General features: G+C 46.5%; 1 protein-coding gene and 1 long non-coding RNA gene across 2 annotated transcripts in view; one reads left to right on the plus strand and one right to left on the minus strand.

The window, feature by feature from the left end:
• Nucleotides 1–97: 97 nt before the first annotated feature.
• LOC107319644 lies at nt 98–4,179 on the minus strand. The gene is made up of 3 exons (XR_001557876.2): nt 3,828–4,179; nt 1,223–1,284; nt 98–667 (listed from the first exon to the last, which is right to left on the minus strand). It is a non-coding gene; the product is annotated as an uncharacterized LOC107319644 (long non-coding RNA).
• An 8-nt stretch (nt 4,180–4,187) lies between these two features.
• DNAH1 (dynein axonemal heavy chain 1) overlaps nt 4,188–27,944 on the plus strand; it is a 58,168-nt gene continuing 34,411 nt past the window's right edge. Inside the window, 27 exon segments of the mRNA XM_032447293.1 lie at nt 4,188–4,402; nt 6,328–6,541; nt 7,036–7,108; nt 9,137–9,311; nt 9,609–9,756; nt 10,063–10,195; nt 10,734–10,892; nt 11,325–11,574; nt 12,814–12,971; nt 13,516–13,727; nt 14,744–15,042; nt 15,377–15,527; nt 15,698–15,891; nt 16,985–17,210; nt 17,621–17,740; nt 18,318–18,400; nt 18,746–18,887; nt 19,129–19,284; nt 20,188–20,386; nt 21,141–21,394; nt 22,259–22,471; nt 23,550–23,714; nt 24,361–24,482; nt 25,002–25,107; nt 26,482–26,661; nt 27,207–27,347; nt 27,740–27,903. Coding sequence (XP_032303184.1) covers nt 6,365–6,541; nt 7,036–7,108; nt 9,137–9,311; nt 9,609–9,756; nt 10,063–10,195; nt 10,734–10,892; nt 11,325–11,574; nt 12,814–12,971; nt 13,516–13,727; nt 14,744–15,042; nt 15,377–15,527; nt 15,698–15,891; nt 16,985–17,210; nt 17,621–17,740; nt 18,318–18,400; nt 18,746–18,887; nt 19,129–19,284; nt 20,188–20,386; nt 21,141–21,394; nt 22,259–22,471; nt 23,550–23,714; nt 24,361–24,482; nt 25,002–25,107; nt 26,482–26,661; nt 27,207–27,347; nt 27,740–27,903 — 4,400 coding nt within the window. The 5' untranslated portion in view covers nt 4,188–4,402; nt 6,328–6,364.

Consider the following 27,944-nt stretch of genomic DNA (forward strand, 5'->3'; position numbering starts at 1 on the left):
TACCTGGGCCTGATAACCATGGGTCTCCTTGGCCATTGTGGGAGGGTGCTATGGGGCTAATAACTCCATTGCACCATTGCTTTCCACCAGTAGTTCTTTATGGCAGTGTTCACTCCTAAGTGAGAAAGCACTCCGAGAATAGATGAACCAGCCAGACAAATGATCTCAATGCCCAGATATTGACAGCGCTGTGTTACTGATGGCAGGAAGTCAGGCTGGCACTTGGTGCGATAAATCAGCCAACAAACAAATGTCAGGGAGATATGCTGTGAAGTCGTTCTAAATCCAAAAATATGGGGTCGTCCTCCTGTGTGGAAAGCCACTGCTCTAGCACACTGACATGCCATGATCTCTGGCTCTGTTGATTTCTCCTAAGGCCTGGTGCAAAGAAATACATCTCTTTTGATAGAGCTCTTCTATTCTGTTCAGCCCGTTGGCTGAAGCCTTGCTCTGTACAGCTTCTGCAGTGTTATTGTTCAGATGAGGATCTCTTCCAGCTCTTGGCTCTTGCTTTCAAGTGGAAAAAATCCAGGCAGGTTGGGGATTCCTTGATAAAGCGCCAGTTGGTTGAAAGAAATGCTTTGATAGGAATCCATTAGATTGAGCAACGCTGGCTGTCAGAAGAGGACAGTGTTTTCACTCCAAGCTAGATGATGTGGGCACTTAGCTGTTGAGAGAAGATAGAGCACTCAGCCTGAACCAGAGCACACAGAGCTGAACCAGGGCTCCCCACACCCTGCCATGAGCACAGAATCACTCCAGGCAGGGAGCAGGGATGCCTCTGTCTCTCTGCAAATCTCAGCGTTCCTCCTGAAGCTTCAGGGGAAAATCCCAAACCTTATTTAAGAGATCCTAGATCTTATTTAAGAGAAAACACGCGTCCTCCTGACCTCCCCGAACACACAAATTGAGCTGGCTGAGGACCTCAATCCCTGCATGTTGTCTGGGAAAGCCTGAGTTGTAAGACTGCGAGCATCTTTCAGAAATGGCTTGCAGTTCTTTTGGGATGGTTTGCACTGGGGGCGGGTGATATATTTCCTAGAAGAGAGCAGTTCTATCTATAGCCTCCCGAGTGTTGTGTTTTGAACGCCTGAAGGGTGTTTGTATGTGAAACTCTGAAATTTCTGAAGAGTGCCAGGAAATGTCACCTCTCAGGCTACATCCTCCCCAGTACAGACTGGGCATGTTGGCTTCCTCAAGAGGCAGAACCCACTACTCTTACCTGGGGTGACTTGTGTCCCAGCCATTAACAGCCTCCTTTCCTCAGCAAGCACTCCTGTAGCCCTACAAAGCAGATGGTAGCGTTGTGTTAGAGATGCTTCTGGCCAGTTCAGCCAATAAAAGCCTACAACAGGCTTTGCTGCCCATCACTGCTGAGAGCTCATCTTGCTTAACTCCTCCATTACCACCACTCCCTTCCTGCACAGGTGTGCTCCTGGCAGCCCTCACTTCCATCTCCCTGGCCAGCCCAGTGTTTTCCATGCATCTTTCTTGGAAATTCCTTTGGGAAGCCATCTAGCTGGACTGCTGGTGGGATACGAGTGTGAGACCAACATGAAGATTGCTCTACCAGGGTCAACGTCTCATTCATTTCTTGAGATTGCAGGGAAAAGCAGAGTCTGAAAGCAAAGAATTTGCAGCTGGCTGGAATGAACTGCTCCACCAGTTCTACCCTGTGTGGACACAAGATAATTGACTGCTCGGTGTGGAAAGATCTGCAACGAGTAGCAGGGGTGTAAAGGTGGATCTGCCTTGATGGTGCCTTCCCAGAATCAAACTGCACCTCCAGCAAGATGCAGCCAGGCCTCCTCCTGTCTCTCCCTGCTTTGTCACTTCCTCGTGGCTTGTTTTTCTGTCAAATGTAGCCCGCATTGTCAACATGTGGTGTTTTACTCTAAATCAATGCTCCCTTGTGTGTGGGAACGCACGTAGGTGTGGAGACAGAGAAATCTAGGGCCTTATTTTCCAGTGGCCTCGTGTTTGGAGGATCATTTACACCTTCAGCAAAACGCGCGTGGGGTAGGTATGGAAACACAGCTAAATCTGATGCCTGCCACCCACGCTGGAGAGGTGCAAGTGATGAAACACCCAGTGCATCATCTCTGAGGTCCACGCAAGTTGGGCGTTATGGTATTTTGTTGTTCTTCCCATAACTAGAGGAAGGCTGCTCCCTGTAATAGTGAACTTGTGTGCAATATGGTTGGATAGGGAAAGCAGTGTTTTCCTTCTCTCCAAGCAGTCTCACAACAGTCCTTGGTAAGTCACTGACCAGGCTGGTCCTGCAGGAGCTCAGGAGCCTGCTTTGGGAGAACTAATTTCTTGGGCACTCAGCATCAGCTGTAAGTACTGGAAGGTCTGTGGCTGTAAGGGAGACTGTTGATCACAGCCTGAAGCTCTGATTAACCATGTGAGGCAAGCGATGAGTCAGCTGTGGGCACACAGGTGAAGGTAATTCAGCTGTGCTCCCAGAAGGGGTGGAGTTCCACTCCATCTCTCCTAGATCCTATTTAAGCGCTGGTCACCACTAAGGTACCATCTCTTTCTGGAGTTCTTGTGGTGAGCCCCCATCTTGACTGAAGGCCTCAGAGTTGGTAAGTCTTTTTCTTAGCTACCCTCTGGCTATCTATTTACAGCTATACTTGTATTGTTCCAACTATGTAGTGGCCTAGAAAAAGCACATTGGTAGAAAAGGAGCAGGAGGAAGCCTCAGAGGGAAGATAGCATTGAGCTTTTTGGGCTAGCCTGGCTGGGGGCAGCATCTAAAGTCAGGCTGAGATGAGGGGGCAGCACAAGCAGCTGTGCTGATACCAGCCACCACCAGCTTGGAAACTGTACAGGCTGTGGATGCTGCAGCCTTGGGGGATGAGGCTCTTGGGAGCCACGAGGCCCTTTTGAAGGCAGGTCAGGAAATGAAACCCTGACTGCAGCACAGGGATGGAGAGTGTGGTCAATTGCACACCTGTCTGGTTTCAGTTCTGGCCTGGCAGGTTTCTGAAGGGGCAGCCAATTGACACAGCTCTGCTTTCATCTCCTGGCTCACTGAAGCATTTTGTGTCATACTTTGAAAGCTCGGTCAGAAGTGAAGCACTGCTAACCAGGAGGATGGCGAGGTCTGCAGTGAACTCACACCCACTGCAGGGGACACAGGGCTGTCCCAGAAGAGCATAGTGGAGTTCTTTGGGTCCTCTGGGCCAGGAGTCACAATTCATGATGCCACCCCTGGGATCTCCAGGAAGAACCATAATCACTTCATGCTTAATAGAGGCAACCCTTGATTAAATAAAGCACAGGGCCAGCAGCACAATGGAGAACCTACACCTGGGGGTTTCTCCAGCAAACTTCAGGATAACACAAAGCCCCACGCCGGGCAGGGTGAGATGCTCATTGCCTGGGCTCTGCTGCCTCCTGGTGGCACAGCCCCCTGCCCCCAACAGAGCCACCCGGGGAGCCCCACCTGGCCGTGCTGCTGAGGACTTGTCCCCAGAGCAGCCAAACCTGTCCCTCTCTTTTGCGAGGAGCGAGGAGGGGCAGCCATTTGCTTTGCTGGGGTGTCTGCCAGCTGAACCCAGTGCCAGCTGCCCATCATTTGGTCATTATATGTTCTGCAGGTGGGGGTATGACCCAGTAGGTGTGGTGGCCTAGGATGTCTACGGGTGCATCAGCTCAGCTATAAGTAACCCCTGGGAGGCAGAGGCTGGAGGTGGTCTTTTGTGGTGGCAACAGTATCTTGGTAGCTTGACAGTAGCTGCTATGCCCCTTTGATGACACTGGTGCCTCTGTCATGGTGTTTTGGTGACAGTGGTTCTCGGGTGATGGCAGGGACTCACAGATAGGGCAGTGGTGGTCGTACTCCATGGCTGTGCTGGTGGTAATGAGGGCAGCTTTGAGGTGGCTCGGTGGCAGCCAGGGCTCGGTGCTGGCTTTATGGATGGCAGAGGGGCTCTGTGGTTGCTCTGTGCTGGCTCTATGGATGGCAGAGGGGCTCTGTGCTGTCTCCGTGGTCGCTCCGACGTGGTGGCACAGCGCTTCCAGCCGCAGCCGCCGGTTGCGCGGAGCGGGCGGCCGCGAGGAGCCCCTCCCCTAACGACGAGCCGCCGGTTGGCAGCGCTCAGCATCGGAGCAACGCGGAGCGGATACGGTGGGTCGGTTCTGAGAGCCCGGGGAGCGGAACCGGGACCGGTGAGCTTCGGGAAGGCGGCGGGGAGGATGTCAGTCAGCAGCCCTGCTTATAGGGGTCGGCTCCGTTCTGAAGCGCTTTTCTCCTGTCTCAATCTTCACGTTGTTTTCAATGCTGTTGGGAAGGAAAGAAGCTTCCTGAGTCCGTTTTGTTGATGCTGTGGACCGAAGGAGGGAAGGACGGATCAAACTGCTCTGCAGGACGTTGAAGACTTGCTGAGAAATTGTAATTATAGTTTTTCCACAATGAGACACAGATTCCTCCATTTACCATAGAGCAGCACACCTGGGTGTGTAGGAAAGGTGCTTTTCAGGTGTGAGAGAGCCTGTCTGAGCCGCTGGGAAAGTTCAGGCAGGAAAAAGAAGTTTCTTGTGGCTGAAACTGGAAGGTTTGTTGGCTTAAAGTTCAGGCCCTGACTGCCCAGAGGGATGTGCTCCAAGTGATGGTGGCACGTGGCTGGAGTGGGACACAAAAAAGGCTTGTGCCATTGCATGGCTTTGCTTCAGCATCTCTTGGGCAGCAAAGAAAGCCCTGAGTGCTGCCTGTTTCACACTGGCTGAGGTTGCTCTAGATCTGTCTGAAACTTCACCTTCTGCGCAGGGATCCAGGGCCACCCTAGGGTGAGGATTTGGGAGGACATCCTCCCCTCTGGGGGAGCTGGAGGTTAGGGAAGAGCTGGTTGTTCCACAATAGGCCCCTGCACGCAGCATCTCAGCTGAGTAAGAGAGTGGATCTCATGTTTTAATCCAACACAGAGACCCTCCCTAGAGTTGCACTGCCACCTCCCCTCTCCCAGGGGGGATACTCAGGTGGACCTTGTTCTGCATTGCTGCTGGTTGGTGTACCTGAGCAGCCAGCCTGACAGAGCCCAGCAGTGATTCATCAGGAATCCTTGGATCTTGGCTGATATCAATCAATCCTGCTGGGCTGCTAAAATAGATATGGCCAGAGCATAAAATAACTAATAAAACCAAAATCCTCCATGGAAAATTCATTCTTCAAGGTCTGAAGTTGCAATTCTTGTGCCAAAGAGAAGCGAGGAGGAGAAAGGTTTGAGATTTTCTAGCTTGAAGGAGGGGAGAGCTGATTATTGATCTTGTCTCTCAGGCCTCTGCAATCTGTTTGTTTGCTGTGTGTCACTTAAAGGATTCGCATCATGGTAACCTTGATTTATTATCCGATTTCTCTTTTGACTCAGCCTCTCAAAATTGTGCACTGGCTTGAACCTACAGTAATAAACCCACACAGTTATTCCCTCTTATCTCAGACGCTCATGTAATGCTTTCTCCTCTGTGTGTACCCGATCCATTCGTGCAGACAGACAGCAAAGCAAGGTGAAATTCAGGGGGGGAATAAAAAATCCCTTCTGATAGAATGTGGGATGGGCAGTTTTCTGCTCCATTCATTGCAATCTCCAGACACAGAATCAAGGACTGCTTTACATCCAGTCAAAGGTCTGAGGGCTGCTCTTAATGAATATCTGTGTGAAGGTTTGTATGAAGTGCAGCCGTATGGCTGTAATATTTGCCTTGACTTGCATCCAGAGTGGAAGAATAGGAGTTATCTGTGAGCTGGGATCACCAGCAAAAATATCCCCTGCAGGAGGAGGGAGAGAGGAGAGGAGCTCCTGGCTATATTTTAATATTCGTCAGGCAGTGCTTAAACATCTCTCCTGAATTATTTAAATGAAGGAGCCAAGCCTCACAACTGGGAGCTGCTGTGTTGGTTTGTAGGCTGTGGTCTGCTCCTGCTGGACTCCAGTGTGACAAGGCTTTGAAGGGATTTTGGTATAGCAAAAGTAGCATTGCTCTTGTAGCCCCGGTTTACTCCAATCCTCCTGGCAGCCTTTTGAATGCTGCCACAGATCCAGGAAGCTCCTGCTGCTTCAGGAAAGCGGTTTTTCATGTGTATATTGCTGGTTTTCCCCTCCAGAACACATTTGGCATAATAAAACACAATTTCCCCAGGGTTGCTGAGCCATCCAGCCAGCTGTGTGAGACCAATGGCCCCCACATCATGAAGGCAGCACTTGGTACCCAACCTTGTTACCCAAATATCTTAGCAAGCCCACAATATCCAGCACAGTAGGTGAGTGTGGAGGAGTGCCAAGGATGGAGTGTTTAACTGGCTCAATGTCTTTTTTGCTCTAGAAAGCCCAGGATTGCATTGCAATATCATTCTCCTAAGATGGATAAAGTAAACAAGGATTTGATGAATTCCCTGGGCAGGAGCCCCAACCCTCCCAGTACCAGCCGTGAGGCTTCACACCAGACCCGCAGACCAGGAAGGCGTTTGTTTTTCCTTGATAGAGAAAAGGCTTATTATTCTGGTGTCCCCACTCCAGAAGCCTCCAGCAGCTCAGAGGTAAGTGCAAAGAGCAGTTCTTTCTTCTGCTGTGGACTTTCTTACATGAAATAGAAACAAGGTGCACCCGGTGGGGAGAAATAGAGCTTTCACCCCAGCTCCCAGCCCTTCTATTCCATCAGAGGCCAATTGTGCATGTCCTTGACCTTCACAGAGTGAAGCCTTGAGGTTTTTCCTTGTCATAGATGTTCTGCTTCCCTCATGGACAATGTTATCTGTGCCTTCATGATGTAGTTGTGTTCATCAACCCTCCATCCACACTTTAAGTTGACTTCAGGCTGCACTTTGCTGACAAATCCCCTTCCTCTCTGTGCATTGGGATGAAGTTTCCAGGTCTGTTGCCTCTCTGAGCCTTCCCTGTTGTTACTGACAGTCACATTTATCCCTAAAGCTCTAGTAAAATGAGTTTCATTGTCTTGTTCTGTCTTGACACCGAAACCCACCTTCCCACTGTGCTGTAACTGTGCTCTCACATTTCTCTCACTGCATTTCAGGATGTTTGTGCTGCACCCCGTACATACCTTTCTTTGCTGAACCAGGCAGACCTCGAACAGCACACCCCTAAAGGTAAATATTCTGAGAGGTGATACGGCAGGATATGGGCCATAACACTTATGGATGCTTACACTTAGTGTGCTATAGGCTGAGGCTACAGCTTAGTGCACTGCTTTCCTTCCCCTATCAGTGCCAGGAAACATGCTAAGGTGCCTGAGCATCCCCTGAAAGAAGAACTTCATTTAGAAGTAGAGCAAAGTGATCTATGTGTAAAACCACACTCCCTTTTCTTCCTCAATACATTCACCCCCAAGGTTCAGGTGGGTTGCATTGCTTTCTATGGGAGTTTGTTATATGGTGCTTGTCAGTGCCATATGCCAGGAGAGCAATGAATATATTTCCATTATCACCAGGTATAGATCCAGAAATGCCCTTTCCCTGCTTATACAGAGCAGTGAAATTGGGCCCACCCTTTAAAGCTGTATTCAGGAGCTGGATACCCATAGCCAGAATCATGGTTTGCTCTCACTTATTCATTCTGCACCCAACTGTGTCCCAGAGAGCCTTGTTCTCTCTTAGATTCAAAGGCTCTTTGTGCATATGGGGCTGCTGGTCCCACCTGCTTACAAGAGTGTGTATCATGGGTGCACAAACATAGGCATAGAGCAGAGCTGAAAGATCTGGCAGCCCTCTCCCTGCCCTTAGAGAGCTCCTGGGGGATGGATCATAGGCTGGCAGTGTGGGGAGAAGGTGTGCATGAGAGGGGGATTTTAGTGTTAGAGAAAGATGGTGTGTGTGTGTATATATATATATATATATATATATATATACATGTGTACATATATATACATTGTGTGTGTGTATATATATATATACACACACACAACCTTCCTCTGCTTAGAAATGACATTTATTTTCACGAGTGGGGACAAATGATGGCATCCTCAAGTGAGTCTTGACAAGACAGACTCATCCCTAACAAGCGGAGACAGATCTCTATTTATGATCTGCTGTTTCTTCAAGGGGGAAGAAGCCATAAAGCTGGAAATGTAATGCAAATGAAACCCTAAGTATTGACATAAATAGTTGATAATGCACCAAGTGCTATAATGGATGGTGCCATGGACTTTTGCAACAATGGAGTGACAAAATTGGAACAGCTGTGCTCCCTGGCAACAAATATAAATCAGGGCTGTTCTGTAAGGCCCCCAAGCGAGAGATGTGTGTGAGGCTAAAGGAACTGTAGTAAATGTTTTAGGGATTCCTCAGTATTGAATATTGGCTTAGACTGTGCGAGTGTTAGGATCCTATTTACTCTGTTTGAGTCCTTTCTAAGAGAATAGAACAGAGAAGGGAGCTGGTTCAGTGTGTCTCCTCTATCAGTGAGCAGACAATGCACAGCTACAAGGGTCACGTTGAGGCTGTATAAGAAAGGCACAGTGGCTGCAATAACGAACCCTCTGTGTACCTGATCACCCTGGATGATCTGGCTTCAGTTGGCTGCTGCTCACAATTGCTTTGAATCCAATGAGCCTCACCCCAATGCAGGCAGAAGCACCCATAGCCTGGCACCAAAGCTTGACATCCACAGCGCTGGCCCATGAGCCACAACCTGAAGCTTCTCCATGGCCAAGTATTTACAAACGAAGAAGAACCATTAGATGAAAAGCTCTCATTCCACCCAAATCTATTTCTGTTCAATGCTTAGCTCTGTCTAGGGAATAGTTTTTTAAAGCTTGCATGCAATTACTTAATTTAAGTTAAGCTTCAAATTCCCACTTTGCTGCTGTTCTATTATTTGCAGCTCATTTAGCAATGTAAGCAATTCAGTTTATTTATGGAATCAATGACATGGTTTAATTTTAGCCAGTTCTTGGAAACACGTACTTCTTGCTTCGTGCTCATTTCCATTGAAAGCCTTTTGGCCAAGTTGTGAGGCTGCAAGTGTTCAACTCGGCTTTGATCTCAATCCACTGCTGATGTGAGAGTGCCCCACATACTAATAAAGTAGAGTCAGTCTCAATGGAGGCTTCTTCTATGCCACGTATGTGGGTGTGGGGTGATGCCTGGTGCTTTCATCTGGTTGTTTCTGTCTTTCAGTCACAACTTTCAAGATGCCTGAGAATACTGTGAGTCTTCTGGATGCACAAGTGATTGGACCAACCTCTGAGCACCTCATCGAGTCGGATTTCCCTGAACAGTCATTTAAGCCCAAAGTGCAGATTGCCTTTGAAACGCTGCCAGGGAAATGCCCTCGGACTATTGAAATTGAGAGGTGAGTGAAGCAGAAGTGCTCACTCACAGATTAAACCAGTAGCGGAGCACCTGGTGGGGAAGGCAGGGCCAACCCAGGGGAGCTCAGGTGCATGCGATGTACCTGAATGACAGGAATGAGTGGAGCCAGGGTCCATCCCTTCCCAGCCTTCATTTAAGGTTTGGCAATGGAGGTAAAGGGCATCTTGCTGGAGACCCCAACAGCATCCTGTTATGAGGGTGTGCAGAGTTATAGGTATGGAAGCTCTTCTGGGATGGCATGTTAAATGGTCATTTTCCCCTATCCAATTCCCAACAGGAAAAGAAAGCTGTATCTCTCCTTGGATATCAATCAGCTCTTGGACAGTGAGGGGATAGACTCCAATCAGCTGACACCAAGGCACCATGATCCTGGGAGCGTGCCAGATGTCGTGGGGAAGGAATATCCCATTTACCTCCCACTGAAGGTAGGAGAGCGCATCTGACACTTGTCATCTCCCTGCTTCTGCCACAGGATGTTTGTGGTGTTGTGTGACAGATGGCAGCAGAGGGACAGTCTGACAGAATGGCATCTGATGTGGGAGTGTGTATGGAGCAAAGGTGTGTCACTGAGTTCCTCCAGGTGGGGTAAAATGGCACCCATTGGAATTCATTGGCACTTGCTGAATGTGGAAACTAAACAGGAGATGTGAGCACAGTGAGGTGGTAGTTTGTGCATTCCAGTAGTGGTGACAGCAGCAGTGGGTCTCCTCACTCATGTTATGGCTTTTTAGATCTTTGATGATGAAGAATATGACTGTCGAACTCCAGAAGAGTGGATCTCCCTAGGACTGGAGCCAGGATCTCATGAGAGAAAACCAGTGCCTGGGAAAGCACTTCTACCTACAGATGATGTACTGGGACATGGTAAAGCCTGAATGAGTTACTGTGCAGGTGGTGCATCGCTAGCAATTATGGGCCCATTCAGCAGAAGGGACTGTGTAGATTCTGATAAATACAGCTCTGAACAGCAGAAAATCAATGGCTTGTGCTGATCAGGTTCAGTGGTCAGAGCAAGAGACTAAGGGGCCTGATGGCTGTCAGTCCTGCCCTAGATGGACTGGTTCTGTATTTTAGATGGCTGATTTTGCTTGTGTGTCTGTGTAGAGCTGCCCTGGGGAGCACAGCACCTGATCGCTCCTCAGAGGAGGGAAATTGAGGACTCTGGTGTGTGCAAGTAATTTGGAATGCTGTGTGGTGAAACTTGAGTTTATTTAGTCATCACAGCGGTATCAATCTGAGATTGACAGAGATTCAAGCTAATAAATTGATTTCAGTGTAGCCTTACCACTCTGACCAGGAAAGTCTATTTGCTATCTAGCCCTCAGGGAAAGGGCTAAAAAATCCTATTAGGATAAGTTTAAAAGAAACCTAACCCTGTTTTAATCCTTGATTCTCTTCTCAGAGGACCCCAAAAGCCAGAAGTTAACCTATGAGTGGATTGATGTTGGTGTCCTGGATTATGACAAGGAGACAAAGCTTTATTTGGTCCATAAATTAAATAAAAATGGGCTGGTGCGTGATGAAGAAGGGAGACCCGTCCTCCATGGAGGAGCAACTCCAGGTGCTGCAACTAATGCTTTTGGGGAGCTGGCATCTCTCCTTGTGTCTGTTTAACCTATCCTGGAAAGCATTCGGGGGAGAGACCTACATGCCTCATTTTCAAAACCTATTTGAGGGTTCCCTATGGAAGCTCTACCTCTTTCTGTCTCCTACCTTCTCTACCTTCATGACAAGTGAAACGTTGTTCTTTCTGAGCCAGAACTACTTTGAGGGGTCACAGGCAGATTAAGATCAAGCATTCACCTCCTGAGAAGCTTGGAGGTGCTGCTAATTTTATGCTTCCTGCTGTCTTCATACCTGGTCCTTCACTTTAGTCTCCATTAAACTGACCCAGTTACATTGTGCATCAAATAGCTGCTTGTCAGCATTGTAAACCACTCTGAGTTTTGTGTTCCCTATAGAATGTTGTAAGCTTTATTTTCATCCTTTTCAGGAAGAGCCCCATTGCTGCCATGTCAGTACTGGGTACCACGAGTTTACCTGCAGTTTCTGGCTGAAGATCCTCGAGTGTTTGCACAGAGAATAATTTCTGCCAACAACTTACGTAAAAAGACACAGATGCTGCTACTGTATCACCTCTATGTGGACTGCATGCCCACAGATGGACTGAATAGCATCAGTGAGACAAGCATGGAGAAAATGAAGCTGTGGGCTCTGCATACACCCAATGTGAATAAGAACAGGTAAAATATCAAGTACCTGCCTTGGGTCTCAGCCTTTAGCTAGTTAATTTTGTGGGACTTCATAGATTTATGGTACGAGGGGCAGTTGATGCAGATTTAGGGCATCCAGCTCAGCCCATGGATTTCACCTGGTTTCCAGCACATGCAAACCCCTCTCTCTTAGCCAGGGAGTCATCAGAAGTAAGTAGGATGAGAGCCCTAGTGGCATCTGTGCAGGATGGGTGATCTGTTAGTGTTCCCAGGTGAGGGAGATGCACTTTGCATGCAGATCCAATGAACCATGCTTACACTTGTGGTTAAGTGACCTCCAGCAGCAGAAAGTAGGACAGAAATGCCCTGGTTGAACTTGCTGTCTCCCTGAGCTTCCAATAGCACAGATCAGTCATTCCTGAATTGATCTGCAGACTATCACCTGCCTCCAGAGAAATGGCTGTTGTCTGCTGGTGACACTTGTACCTGTTAACTGCTCCAATAAACAAATCAAAAGATGCGCACAGAGGGAAGCAAATAGAACAGAAGATCTCCACCTGAATATAATCGAGTGTCTCTCGGAGCTGCAGCTCATATCAGGGAGGCGTTTTAAGAGTCCCTGGGTTGATGAATCATGAGCCATTAGTGGCGTGGCTGAGAATCAGCTGTGACTTATTGCCCTGCTCAGAGACAGGAAGGTGTGAGGGGCTTCATGCCTTGCAAAGCTAAATGGGAGGGCAGGTGAGTAATTAGTCTGTTTGTGTGCAGAAATGTAGGTAGAAAGAAAAGTACTATGCCTGCCTGAGGTGGAAGATGATGATTTCCTAGGTCAAGCAGAGCAGGGCTTCAGGATTTACACACATGTTCTAACTAAGGAAACTAGAATGTGTCAAGAGATGCTCAGCAGGAGGCAGTTGGGAGGATGCCCCAGATAGCCCAGCTCTTCCAGAATTACAAGCAAGCTTCTTCAGTTCTTGGTTATTTCCCCTTCCCTCTGTAATGCTGCTCAGTCTGTGTGCCCTCAGTAGAGGTGTTGCTTTCATCTGGAAAGGCACCTAAGGAGGCTGAGCCCTCAGGTGCTCACTTAAATGGCTGATTGAAAGCTTTGCTGGCTGTTCCAGTGTCTGCACAGCTGTCTTAGTGTGTTGTAAGTGAGCTTATGGGCTAGCAAATATGGGAGGGAGGGAGTGAAGGGTTTTTGCAGTAGAGCTACAGACAGGCTTCTGTTCAGACACTGTGGGTTACCATTATTTCCTTGTCTTGTAACAGAGTGTTAGACTGCATGGGCTGTCTGGAGAAAGAAGTGAAATTAGACTTCCAGCGTGCTATGAACAGGATGATCTTTGACAGAGCAGTCACTTCCAAACCTCAGATGTTTTCTTATGTCACCCTGCCAGACAAAGAGGAGAGGAAAGTACCAGAGAAAGGTATGGGGAACAGATGAGCCATTTGAATGTGGTTTGCTGTCTTTTCAGTAAACTGGGACTGACTTCCTTCTGTTTGCTGTGCTCAGTGGTGGGATGCCTCAGGCATGGAGGAACTCAGGCTCATTTAGGCTCTCACACTCATGTGATATGACTCCAATAAGAGGAGGTATCTTGTGCACTGAAGTCCTCCGAAAACTGGAACACCTTGACGTGGCTCATAAGTGGCCTCTCGTAGATGACTCAGCTGTGTCTTAAAGCTTCAGTGAGGAGATTCTGCCAGTCCTGTGTTCTTAATCAAGGAAATGGCAGGAGCCAAACCTTGGGAACTTCAGGGACCAGGAGTTCCTCTCAGCCCCTTATGGAAACATTCAGAGTTCACAGCCACCATTTCATCCAGCCTTCTACTGAAGCTGCATCCATAAGAAGTTTTCCTGGGGAGAGTCCTTCTCACAAACTGTGCCCTAAAACAGAGCTGCACTCTTCTTCCATAACAGAAACTGAGATGCCCTTGCAGGCACTCATGTGTTCTTTTGTTTGTTGCCAGGGCTCATCTGCATCCCAGACTATCCTTATGACAAACAACGAGAAGCCTTCAGTTTTATCTCACTCCTGACCAGGCCAGAGGTCATCCATCTCCTCGCACAGGTGCAAGATGAGTGCAACAAGGTGGTTTCCATGACTCTGTTTAACACAAGCTTAGCTGAGCACATCAGCTTGGAGGAGTTTGATGACATTCAGACCCAGACCTTCACTCAGGTGAGAGGAGCCATAGGGACCCTAGTCAGCATCAGCCACTGCTGTCCTTGAGCTTGGTCATTCATCAGACAGGTGGCCATGTAGGGCTGCAGAACCCCTTTTTCCTCCTCCTTATCTCATGCAGATCACAGTCCTGACTGGCAATTACAGGTTTCCCATTTGTTTTTATTTCCCTTTCCCTTCAGCTGCAAAGCACATGAGCTCTGATTTCTCCTGAAGTGCTCATGGGGGTAATGCTTTTCTACACTCCATGTTCTTTATGCACTTAATTAGATTACTCTGCTTGCAATGCCAATAGACTAGGACCAAAAAAAGAATCCTGCAGCTCTGTAATAACTCTCACCAGAAGATTTTCATGCTCTCTAAATGAGGACAGCACTTGGCACTCTGGATAGGGCCATGCACGGTGCACAGCTTACTGATGGTTCTGCAGTGGGGCAGGGGGCAGGTATGGTTCCTTCCCAGTCCCATGCTGCTTCAGCTTGGCAGTGCTGTTACCCCTGAGTGTCTGAGGTTGTGTTATTGCATACAAGCAGCAGCTGCCTATGGAGCAAAAGTGACACTTGGTGGTATTTTAATAAAAGAAAACACTGCAGGCTGCTGCTGCTGCCCTTGGCTACTTCCCACTTTCTCCTCACTTGTCGAGAGAAGACAACAGTGTGTCCTTTACTTGCTCATCAAACTGTCTGCGTAACTTCTTATGAGAGACCCTGACACAGACAGCTCCAGGGATACTGCTCAATAGAAAAGAGAATGAAAAGGGAAGAGTGTATAAAAAGAAAGAACAGAGCTCTCCTGCTTTTTCATATCGGGCTTTCTTTGTGTAGGTCTTTTGTCAGCAAAGGTGTACATTAAGGCAGATGCCATGTGTGGTCATGGACTTACTGTGTAGCCTCCACAACTAAAACATCACTCCTTGATTACTTTGTACAGAGAGAGATCCAGCAGGCCTGGCCATATTGCTTCCTCATCAGCCCTTGGAAGATGACCCAGTTTATTTTGTTTCTTTGCCTTAGGTGCAGGATTTTCTCAAGGACACTTGGATCGATAATCTGAGGACTGCAGTAAAGACCAGCCTGAGAGATGCAGGCATAGGCTGGTACAACCTGGAGCGGAGCAGCTGGGATGTCTACCAGATGTCCAAACTACATCAGCTGATGAAGCGCATCCAATTCATCATGCAGGACTCGGTGCGCTTTCTGGTGCAGAAATCGCTCATCAGATTCGTCCAGCTTTTGCTGGATGCTTGCCATGGTGTTTTGAATTGCTCAGAGGATATGGAATGGGGAGATGACCTCATCAATAGTCCCTACAGGTAAGGAAGGGGGAGAAAAGAAAGTCAAATGGAGAAAAGAGCAGGAAAGTGAAGTGCTGCTGTCTTTCTAAGTACTGCCTTTGCAAGCAAGCTTTGCACTGCAGGGGAGGTTTAGGTTGGGGTGTTCTCCCTGCTGCACCACAACACAAAGATGGCTGTTCTGCTAGTATAGATTTCAAGTGTCTTTACTGGTAACACTAGAATGCAGTTCTTACTTTAGTCTGCATAGGGGGTGTCCTCCTCTGCTTTCATCTCCTGGTGTTTTAGTATTAGTACCAGTTGTACTGTTGTCTCAACAGACATCCCTGCTCTTCCTCATCTCCTCCCACTGCAGGCCTCGAAGGAATCCAACCTTTGTTATTGACCTTGTGCTGGATGACAGTGGTGCTCACTTCAGCCCTCCTGAGGAGAGTTTTAAGGAGTCCCTCCTTTCTCTATTGGACAAGGGAATCCTAGCGACTCATGGTATCCCACAGCTGGAGAAGGTAACTATTCTGCATCAACAGTGATATAGCTGTGCAGGTGGTATTGCAGGACACCCTCAAGCTTGTACTGAGGGAGAGAGATACAGAAGTAGATAGTATTTGCCACCTCTTCTTTGGGGGCCATGGTTAGCTGTGCTGGTCCCAAAAGAGCTCTGTCCCTTCTCTTCCAGTATGTAGTGGAGAACGTACCCATCTCAGGTACACCCTGTCTGGACTCAGTGGACCTTCATGAACTAGAAGTGGAAGAAAGACGTGCAGTTCTGCAGTCCGCCATTGAGAAGGCACTGATCCCTCTCCGAGCCTATGCTAAGAAATACGAGAAGTTCTTAGAGCTCAATAACAATGACATCCAGTACTTCCTAAAGTAAGTGATGTATCACAGCCTCACCTTTGAAACAAACAGCAGACCTTTCCTGAAGCTGTTGTGTGGATGCATGTGGGAGTGCAGGACCTGTTTTGAGCCCACAAGCCTGTATGCTGTGTCTCAGGTGCCATCAGAGGCAGCCTTTGGCCACAGGCAGTGCTCCATATTTTAGAGGAAACTGGTGATGGCAATGAGAATTTCATTGTGCATCTGAGAGCAGTCACATTCCTGACATGCTTGTAAGTGTAATTGGAGATATTAATGGCCCTAAAAATGACTCACTGTGTTTGAAAATCCAATTAGCATGCTTGACTCTGACCTCCTTCAAACAGTGTCTGTTCAGGCTGATAACATTCTGTAGGAGGTAACGTTTTCTTCTGTTTCAGCCTCATTGTTTTCACTGCCAAAGCTCCTCTTTACACCTATGCTGTCCTTTACTTACTTTAATGGTCTTTTTTTTGGCACTTTTTTTCTCCAGTCAGTACAAACAGTGGGTCTGAAGTCCTATTTTCTTTTGTTATTCCAAATTCAGTAATTGACAAACCCTTTGTCACAAGTTCCTGTGTCTTCTCAGAACGCATTATTTTCTAATCTTGCCCCATTTATACCTGTACTTTAATTCTGCCTCTGCTTCTCCTCTTGCCTTAACACCTCCCCCACTATTCTTCCACTCCTTTCCCGCAGGTAAATTAGTTTTTTTGCTCCTATTCCTCTCTTGATGCACCTTTTGTCCTTTGAAATGCATTGTAAGTTTGTGTCTGTCCTGTCTCTTCGTCCCCTGTAAGGTTCTTCAGCTACACACCAATTCAGTGTGTTCTCATACTTTGCTGTGATACAAATACACTCCTCTCTCCCTACGTAGATGCACCTTCTGTTGTAAGGCCTGGAGGGCTTTGGTAGTCCCTCAGTCTGTGGCTATAGAAGCTGTATACATCCAAATAGGAGCTGTTCTAATAGCTATGAACAGACACATTATTGACTTCATGTCTTTATCGTTTGGGTGGATATGTCTGGACATCTTTTGAATAGCAGGGATATTCAGATAAGCTTAAGGTTTATGTGATATCTTTTCTGCTGCTGCTTTTACTTGCAGAGACTACCAAGAGCAATGTCCATCTGCCCTGGAGGTAACAGATATAGTGAACAATTACTTGTCTGAAAAGGAGGACCTGGACAACTCTCTACCTATATCTGTCATCATTGGTCCCTTCACTGTCAGAGTAGGAGTTGTTAAGCAGAACTTGATCAAAAAGTATGAAACACTCGCAACTTCCATGTTGGATTTACTGGCTGAAAACCTCCATTCAAAGGTGGAGAGTGTAAGTCACCTGGTTGAATGCATTGCCTGCCAGTGTCTTGTGTTGTCCCTCTGCTTCTGAAGTTGTTGTGCTTGTGAGATGGCCAAAAGGCAGCAACTGAGCCCATATTAATGAGAGCATTTGAGAGATTACATTGGAATTATTTGTTATAAGAAATAAATCAGGACTCAACCAAATAATTTATGTGCCTGACAGAAGTCTTTTGAGATGTAGGTCTCATACTGTCTTATAGGCGCATGTCTGTGGATTGAGAAGCTAATATAAGGCTGCAAGGTCCTTCTGATTGCTCTAAAGATAACTGCAATACAGACAGTTATGACTTCCAGTTCTCACTGAGATGAAGCTTGCTTGCCTTATGCCAAGGCTGCACACCTGTAGTGTGGTCTCTTCTCTGCTGTGTCCTCCTGCAGATCTGTGGTGTGTACGATGCTGTCAGCTCGAGGATACATGAAAAGCCAAACAATATCGAGGAGCTGACTGAGCTGCGGGAGTGGATGAAGGGCGTCCCTGATCAGCTGGCTGTGCAGGAGGTAGGATGTGCTCTTCCTATGGGGACACTAAGGGCAGTGGGGAGAAAACTTGTTTGTGCAGTGTTTGGTGTCTCAGAAGCAGAAATCCACTTTTTTTGCTTATGTATGTCAATGTATTCAAGACCATATGATTCTTAGCTGTCAGTTTTGCATTTTTAGATATATATAACACTAAAAACACTGAAAATTAATGCTGTTTTCAAGGAAGAATTTCTGCTACCAAGTATTTCTTATTAGGACATCTTAGTGCTGAGATACCTCAAAGCAATTTGCTGTGTAGGTCTCCTCCCACTTGTGCATGATAAACAAATGCATCAGGCTGTAAGCTGACTTGTCCATGCCAAAGGAATAACCTGGAGGATAACTCAAAGCCTTCCATCTCTGTCCAGCATGTTTCATTCATGAAGAACAGAGAGGGATATGGTGGGACAACAGAGAAGCAGCCTTATATCACATTAAGCTTGTGTGATTAAGGCCCTACAAAGGCACATCATGAAAATGAGGTGTGCAACAGAGAGTTGGGATTAGTGCTTTCTTAAAGGTGTCTTTTTTGGTTTCTTTCTCTTACCGTGTGCAGGACCTGATTAGTGAAGTCATGGAAGATTACAAAGTCCTGGAGGAATTCCTTTACAATCTCACCGACGGAGATTTCAATGACAAGTAAGCACAAATTGCTCTCAGTGCTTCAGGGTCTGTGTGTCTGTCAAAAGCTCCAGCAGAACTTTTAAGAACCACTCAGCTCTATGAGCCCTGAGTTCTTGACGTGGAGCTTATGGAGGAGTACGGATTCATGCTGCCTTCAAGCCTGGGCCAAGGCAAACTGGTAGCTATTAACCTGTTTAAACATATTAAAGCTCTTCTGTCTTGAGTTTTTTTGGAGACCTTTGCACTGTGCAGGAAGAAACTTAACAACAACAATTCACTTTCTCATTCTGTTCCATTCAGCATTTCAAACACATGCTCAAAAAGCTTTTCTCTTTCTCTCATGGCATCATTTGAGTGCAGGTGGACTGCAAGTTACTGGCCCCTGAAAATAGCTATGCAGACTGAGGCCATTCAGCTCCAGCACATGAAGGATGAAAAAAAATTCCGTGAAATCCAAGTAACAGATCACAATGTATTTGAAGAGAAACTGGAGGACATGCAGGTATTAAGCTCCCAGCAACTTCTTATGTACTCAGTTCCCTACAAAGTGTCTTCCATGATGTGCTGCCATCAAGGGGGAAATAACAGAAGACAGGGAGCTCACCTTGCTTGGAAGAACCTGAAACAATAGTAGAGTTTTAGCAGAACCTTATCGTTGAATGTAACAAGCACACCAGGAAGCTGAGATATCCAGAAGCAGTATTCAGGTTCTCTGCCTCTCATGCCTTCCTTTTCTCTTCCAGCTGACTGTAGGTGAGTTTTCTGTCCAGGTGGATGTCAAACAAGCTCATACTTTTGCAAACGAAGCGAGGCTGGTTGAGAAGCAGCTGAAGGAGCTTCAGAGTTTGGCAGTTATGTACAACAACAGGGAAAAGATCTTTGGGATGCCCATTACTAATGTAAGTATTATTTCCCATACCTACAGAGCCCTAACCTTTGTTGGGCCTTCTGGGTGGTAGTAGAGCAAGTATTAAGTCACAGTTCCTCCAGGAGAAATCCTTTGTGCTCTTTTGGGTTTGTTGATGCTGACTAGAGACGCTCCTTAGTCCCATAGAGAATCAAGGCCACTCTATCACTCTGTGCTGAAGAAGAGCTGGTCCCAGATGAATGCTCACAAACCTGATCTTGCCCATTTTATGAGAGATTTTGGGCGTATGTGCTCAGACTTGAGTGATGTTGATGAGTCAGAGAAGTAGGACTTGATGCAGCAGATAATGTGCACTGATTTCTGTAAGGCAGCTAGTGCAGTTGTGTAGATGTAAATGACAGTGGTTGCATAGTGGTGTGCAGTGATAGCAGGGCTCAGATGGTGACATGTTCTCCTAAGGCAACAGTTTATATAGTTCCAAACACTCATTTTTGCCTGTGGCTGTTCAGCTGTCAATGCGTCACTGTCACCCACATCCAGCCCAGTCTGGCTGCAGAGCACAAGTGAAGTTTACACGATCCCTTCCTACTTCTCATTATTTCACTGCAAGGACCCAAATTCCAATACGTTCAGTACAAAGTGCTCTGTGTGCTTCTTCTGTGTGCTGCCCATCAAAGCCTCTTCATTCACAACAGGGCATTTGTAAGGCAAGTGGAGGGAGTGCTTTCTATGCCAGACACATGCTGCAGCCTGACCATGTAGTGCCCAGCTTTGCCAGTTGCTCTTTGTTGGAATCCATGTTTTGGTCCCATGAGAAGACAGTCTGATGCATCCTCTTGAAAGTAGTAGTTTTCTCATTGCTTGCTTGAGGTTTAAAACAGAATTGTGCCCTCTTTGGCCTTTTGACACGCTTGCTTTTTCTTTCTTTCCAAAGTATAAGAAGCTCACCAGGATGGTGAAGGACTTCCAGCCCTATTGTGATCTCTGGACTACAGTGTCAGACTGGCTGAACTGGTGTAATAGCTGGATGGATGGTCCTCTCACTGAAATTGAAGCTGAGCAGCTAGAGAAGAATGTCAATGAGTCCTTTAAGACAATGCAGAAGTGTGTGAGGCAATTCAAAAACTCACCAGGTAGTTACATGGTCTGAGGACAGTTTTGCTGCTTGAGGTGCTAGTTTGGCACAGAAACAACCAACCTCCAAGTTACTTCTGTACCTAATTTGAGCTCATCCAGCCCATGTAATTCATGTGCAAATCTTTTTATCATGACCCCTCATGAAAGTGGAACTGAGTCTTCAGTCACAGCTTAACTTCCCATTCCCTGATGCTGGGATCCATTGGTCATCCTTCAGAGCTAATTGTAAAAATCTCTGACCAGATGGCTTAGATTGAAACATATTATGCAGTGGGAAATTTTTTGATTCATCCTCTTTAACTTGAACTCTCCCTTAAACAATGCCATGAATCAGCCCCAATGGAGGAGGTGACGAGTGGATGAGTGAGTAACTATGAATCATTATGGTAAACAGAAATACTAAGAATACCTGCTCATATTCATGGCAATATCCCCTTCCACCTGGTACAGTGTATGCTTTGGCCTTGAGTCTCCTTGCCTTTGCATACCACTAGTGGGGATTGTGGGCTGCTCACATCCTTTCTGTGACTACCTTGCAGCACTGCCATGGGAGCAGGCTTGTATCCTTGCTTAGTAGCAGCACAGAGAGAATCTTACAGCCCGCATCTTCCATTGCTTTCTCTCCTGCTGCTTTCCCTATACCCTCTGTCTACAAGCTCATCAGGCTTTAGGTAACTTCTCATAGGAAATTAAAGCAGCTTCCTCCCATGCTGTTATTGCTGATGGTTTTTCTGTTTCTCTTCCTGAAAGCATGCCAGGGTGTGGCAACAGAGTTCCGAGACAAGATTGAAGAGTTCAAACTATATGTTCCCTTAATCCAAGGGCTGAACAATCCTGGTATGGGCAGTCGGCACTGGAAGATGCTGTCAGAAGAGATTAACATGGATATCGAGCCGGATCCTGATCTGACACTTCGTCGCTGTTTGGATATGGAGCTGCAGGACCATATTGAGACTATTACCAAAATAGCTGAGATAGCTGGCAAGGAATACGCTATCGAGAGTGTGAGGAGAGAGGGATTTGTGTCTGGTTGTTTTTAGGAAGGCTTCTGTTAGGCTTCTGTTGAGCAGCCATTCATTGCCTCGGGCAGCATTTGTGTCCTTCCAGAGCATTATGCACATTCTGCAGCACATCTCAGAAGCCCTTAGAAGTGGGAGCTATGACCACTTGGTTGAATTAATGCACTAGAAGTTATTTTGCCTTGCGAGGAACCTACAGTTTGAATATAACAGCACTGCCTGATGGTTAAGTTGATGCACTGGTTGGTTCCCTCACCTCAGTGTGAGATTGGTAACAGTTCAGGTTGAAATAATTTGATTGACAGTGTTCTCCCTGTCAAAAATCATGTCAGTAAGATTAGCTGTGACTAAAGATGGAGGTGGCAAATGCTTTTAGGTGGTGAATGTGTGCAAGGAGGACTTGCTGGCTCTGGAAATGTATAGTCCAGGTAGTCTTTTAGATCATCAATTCTGATGTGATCTGAGGTGGTCTTAATTGAAAATCGTTACTATATGGCAGCTTTTGTTTCCTGAAGTCTCAGGTGAGTTGCCAATGGATACAGCTATCCCTTCCACAAAGCCATCATAACCATTATCATTAATAGAAACTCTGGCATCTTCTGTGCATCCAAGTGGTGTTGGTGGTGCACTGTGGATTCTGAAGCTGCCTTTTCCCCTCCAGATGTCCTTTTAGGACAGCATCAAGGTGTTGAGTCCACGGGCAAATAGATGCATTAAATGCACAGCTGCAGTTTTCAGTGGAATCCAAGGGCAAAAAAATCTGCTAACGGACATTAAGAGATGTGGGAGGAGCAATAACCAATACATAGGTTGTGTCTGAGGATTAAATTGCTTGTTTCTCTGTTCCAGGCACTCGACAAGATGGAGAGTGAATGGAGCTCTGTTTTGTTTGCTGTATCACCTTATAAAGACACGGGTACCTTTATTCTGAAAGACACTGATGAAGCTTCTCAGCTCCTAGATGATCATATTGTCATGACTCAGAGCATGTCCTTCTCACCATTCAAGAAACACTTTGAGGAAAGAATGAACACATGGGAAAATAAGCTGAAGATGACTCAGGTACTGGTTTCTTAGCTACGTACATCTGAAGGCCAGCATCTAGCCTGTGCTGTCATGCCTTAAGGTGGACACTGTGGGTGGGTACACGGCTATCAAAAAGATACTATCAAGAAGATAATATCTTAAGAGGAAGAAGTCTGGTTCAATCTCTCTGACTCTATTAGAGGTTAAACTCAGTGCCTTATTTTGCAAACAGAAGGGATGAGATTTCAGCCCTTTTGCTACCTTTGACAACACTTTTTGGTGGCAGCTCTAATAATGTTATGCGAATTGGACCTTACAGCTTCTTTACAAGCCCTGTGCTAATTGTGTTAAACTAAAGCCTGAGTACTGTCCATACAAAAGCATTGATGTGTCAGGGTAGGATAACACATAGAATGCTGCTGTTCAGAATGAGATCTGGTAAATGATGCTGGCACTTCTATGTAAGACCTGAACCTGAATGTGTAGGATGGAACAGGACTCTACCAGCAGAATTGCTTTGAGTTGGAGGGGGAAAAAATTCTGCACAGCTACCTTGCTGGACAACTCTGATTTACAGCAGCATTGCTACCGGTTATATTCATAATTGCTTGTTTGTTGGTGCTTACCATAAGGGTGTGCTTGGGCCACAGTCTGCTGGAGAGCTGATCTTGTCTCATAAGGGCACAGAAATGTTACTGCCTGCCCTAAGGCAGGAGGTGATATGGGGAAATGCAGTTATTTACTGTGTGGTTTTGACATTTTGTTCTCACCCTGCCTTTCCTACTTCTTTAGATTTCATTCATTCCTGCCTGTAAAGGCCCATGAATTTTCTCCTGGGAAGTAGCTTATCAGGGTTAGCTGTTGGGTATGGATGGGGTATGGCAAACACAGCTGTCTGCAGTATAAGGAAACCTCACTTCTTGCTGGGTCAAGTGACTGCATGCATGCAGGGAATGGCAGAAGACAGCATCCTGTAACCAAGGCTGGTTTCCTCTGGCAGGCAGGCAGTCAAACACACTGCTTTGTGGGGTTGGGCAGTTACGTGTTTTGTATCCCAGTTTTGGTTGTTTTAGTCAAACAGGTTTATGGAAGGGGTGTCCTGTCCTTCCTCTAGGATGTCCTTGATGAATGGTTGAACTGCCAGTGCTCTTGGCTCTACCTGGAGCCCATCTTTAGTTCAGAAGACATCAAAAGGCAGCTGCCAGAGGAAAGTGAGCGCTTTGACGTGGTGGATAAGGACTGGAGGATCGTTATGAAGAAGGCTAATGAAAATCCTGAGGTGAGTGCCTTGATAAAAGCACAGTTATCCCTAATTCCTTGGAGCTGTATCACATGAGAGTCGCTGCTTTTGCAATGGTCAGTGCTGTATAAACAGTGAGACCTTGCCCAGATCAGTGTGCTGAGTTTCTTCTCTTGGACTGTGACCTTTCCTTCTGCAGTCTAAGTCCACAGAGCCATTCTCCATATCTTCCATCAGCCTGTTGTCTCTCATTGAGTCTTCCCTAGCACACAGTCTGTACCTTCAGTGACACTTATAACCAGGTTAACCTCTAACCATGAGGATTCTTCTTCAGGGCTGAATCTGTAAGACTGTTTAGGGTTATTGCTTGGCTCTTGCCTGGTTTCTGTGTCCCAGTGCAAGTGCTCTGCACTCCTCTATTTTCCACTTCCCAAGACTCCATCACCTCTTGTCTTCCTTATTACAAACATTAGCATTTAGAGGAATCTGGACATGTATTTATCATATTCATAAGTGCTATTTCCCCTCCTTGCCCACAAAGCTCACACCTCTCCAGATCCTCATGAAAGCTCTCCTGTGAATGAATCATTTTGATCCTATCCAGTGGGCAGCTCAATTATCTCCAGTACCTTATGCCCACATGCTCAGAATACTGATGTTTCCCGTGTCCCTGCTCTGCCTATAGGTGATGTCTTTGTGTCCTGATCCTGCACTGTTAGAAAGCCTGAAAAAATGTAACAAGTTACTGGAGCTTGTGCAGAAAGGGCTGAGTGAATACCTGGAGACCAAGAGAGGTGCTTTTCCCAGGTAACCTCAGATATCAGTAGGCTGGATCACACTTCTTGGTTCAGAACATAGGAAAGGAGTGGTTCGCTCCAGTTAACTGTGCCAAGAAAGAGCACAGCTGAGAAATATAAGCTTATGATGTTGTCATAGGAGTGTAAACATCAAGAAATGCTGCGCCTTTCAATGCTGCCATCTGATGGGGAGAATACAGGCAGGCACAGAAGCTGGAAGTTAAGGGTAGTCTGGTAGTATAGCGTGTATCTGTGCCTTTCAGTTGTGATTTGTCTGCTAATGATGATGTGAAGCAAAATAACCTCCACCCAACTGTGCCTTATTCCCAAAGGAATGCTACTATTTGAAAGCTGCTTTTTGTGGGTGTAGTTGATAAATAAGTAGAGAGAGAGAGGGGTAGATGGCTTAGGCCATGGCTGATAGTTCTACACAAATACAAAGAAGGGGCTTGTTCCTCATCTTGCCTGATTCCGTTCATGATGCTGTGTTCAAGAGAATCTCCTCTCAGAGCTCAACCTTTGTTTTCAGGTTCTACTTCCTTTCGGATGATGAGCTGTTGGAAATACTATCCCAGACAAAAGATCCCACTGCTGTCCAGCCTCACCTTCGGAAATGCTTTGAGAACATTGCACGGGTAAGGCAAAGCAAGCACTTAAAGGCTTAGCCCACCTCTAGGGAGCTGATGTCATGGGGTGTTCTGAGATCTGGGGGAGTTCTCATATTCTGATGTATGGAAATGTATCTCCTGTAAACCTATAACTGTAGGCACTGCAAGATGCAAACTTTGCCACCAGGAGAAATCATTGAGTTGGTTCTTTCAGGCAGCTTCTTTCTTCTGTGTGGGATAAAAGGCTTGAGTCAGTTCTGCCCTTTTCTGAGCTGCACTAAGAAAAGAGTTGGGGTAGATAAGACTCTCAGTCTGCAGAGCATAAGAACACATCTCCAACATGCTCCATGGGAGCAGAACAGTTCTCCACAGTTAACTGGCTGCCTTGGATTTGGGATTCAAGCCATCTCACTTTAGACGTCTCAGAGCCAGACATGTGCCTTTGAACTGGACACACGTGATTACCTTTTAGACAACAGGGTTCTGCAAAAGGAAGGTTTTTAGTTGGTCAACGAAGGAGGAGCAGACAGGAGATATCCTGGGAATACCTGTCTGTCTCACCGTGGAAGTTAGGAGAAATAGAATCACAAAATGATTTGGGTTTGGATTTGTGTTGGATCTTTGCTCCCACAGACAGCAACATCCTTCATTAGATCATCTTGTTCAGTGGCCTAATTGCTAAAGAGCTCAGACGTAGCTCTTGACTCACAGACACCTGGTGAGGGTGGAATGCCCCACTTGAGGACAACCTCAGGAGGGAGTAAACAAGCCTAAACTGAGCTGAGTTTCTGCTTTCATCCTGACTTAGGAGCTGGGTGGGGTTAACCCTGCTATTTTCCTCTTTATTATTCCTGATTGACTTCAGACTGCAGGGCTAGACACAGTTCAAACCGCTGCAATGCTCAGACACGGGAACCAATCTTCTAGTCATTAGCTTGGGAAGATAGAAAGGAAATTGAACTAGAAACCCGATGCAAAGCCATTGGAATAAATAAGGGGACTGTCAGTGATTTGCCGGGGCAGCAGAGAAGCTGTTAAAATTTTACTTTTAAAACCAGGCACTCTGACCTCAAGGAAAAATGACCTGAATCTACAGAATTGAACAAGAATTGAGGGTTTGAATTCCAGACAGGCACCGATAAATGTTCATCCCACCAACAATTTGATTTGCTGCTCTCAAACAAAATCTGTGATGTGAATCTCTTATTTTAGGACGATCCTCCTCCATTTTTTGAGGAGGTTTGTCTCGCATGTCTGTGACACACTTTGTTATCAGCCAAGTTGGGCACCAGATTTATAGTGAGCTTTCTATGCTATGTCCTGGCTGTCATTCAGTGGCAGCAAGGCAGGGATAGAAAAGAAACTTGTCATTCACATCTCCTGTTGTGCTTCCTTCATTAGCTACAATTCCAGGAGGATCTGCAGATCACACACATGTATTCTTCTGAAGGAGAAGAGGTGGAGCTGTCTGCTGCCATTTATCCCACTGAAAATGTGGAGGAGTGGCTGCTGGAGGTTGAGAAATCCATGAAGGCCAGTGTAAGGGACAACATAGAAAGATCGGTTGGTGTTTACCCAGAGGTGAGAGTTCTATCACAGACTTGCTCTTCTCTGGTGACTTGGTCCTAGACTTGCCGTAGACATCACTGGTTATGAGGCTAATGAACCTGTGATACTCTACTAGTTGTATAATACAACCTGCAGAAGGCACTGTTCAGCACAACAGTGAAGATGAGTTCATGGTCCAGAGAATGCAAACTCTATGCTGATTTGGCAGCCATGGAATACTTCCCCATACCATAGAACAGTCCTCTGAACCCATTGCTATTCCTCCCTCCAGGCAGCTCCTTCTGTATAAGGATACTTTCTTAGAAAGGATGTTCTCTTAGAAGGTCTTCACCAGCACTTGTGTTTCACACACTGTACTGAGGGCCAGTAAAGGCAACAGCCAGTGGTCACAGGGAATGTGTCTCAGTTCTGGTATCTGTATAAAAGCTATGCTGGTAGAAAATAAAAAATTAGTGAAATAAGGAAAGCTTCTTAAATAACAACTCGGTTCTTATTTCCTGCTGTGAGCTGCATCCTTAGCAAGTCATTCTTACTGAAGTTTTTCTCTTGCTGTTAAGACACCTCGTACTACGTGGGTCTTGCAATGGCCTGGCCAGGTGACCATTGTTGGCTGTCAGATTTTCTGGACAAAGGAGGTGTCTGAAGCATTGGAATCAGGAGATTTGTCCAGCAGGCTTTTCCCACAGCTGAGTGCTCAGGTAGGAAAGTGAATATAAAGGTAAGATCTTGATCGACAAGTTCAGTTCTGACATCAGATATGTAGCTTATAAATACAGTCAGGTCAATCTGCTGGAGCAGAAACGTTGCTGTACCATCAGAATTTCCAAGGATCGTGCTTTTATCTCTCAGCCTGAACCACCACGTGTATGTAACCTGAAATCAGCTCCCAAAACCTGCTTGGCTCCATGTGTGTCACTACAGGGTGTTGTTTGGAAATGCAGACCTGAGTACTGGAATTCAAACAAATAAGTAACAGTTTGCTATCATTATAATCATTAGGATGTTTGTCATCATAAGTCTCTAACCTGAGGACTGATAATATTGCTGTAGGGAAGCAAAGGGGCAGTGCTGATCTCCTCTCCTCCCCCAGCTGGCTGATTTGGTTGCTGTGGTCCGGGGCCAACTGTCTAAGATGCAGCGAGCAGTGATGTCAGCTCTCATTGTGATCGAGGTTCACGCCAAAGATGTTGCAGCAAAGCTGATCGAGGAGAATGTGGCAAGTGTGAATGATTTTGAGTGGATCTCCCAGCTCAGGTAGGGAGCTCAGCTGTTGGACCTCACCTGGCCTCCCTGGC

This window comes from Coturnix japonica, chromosome 12 (assembly GCF_001577835.2).
Source record: "Coturnix japonica isolate 7356 chromosome 12, Coturnix japonica 2.1, whole genome shotgun sequence".
NCBI lineage: Eukaryota > Metazoa > Chordata > Aves > Galliformes > Phasianidae > Coturnix > Coturnix japonica.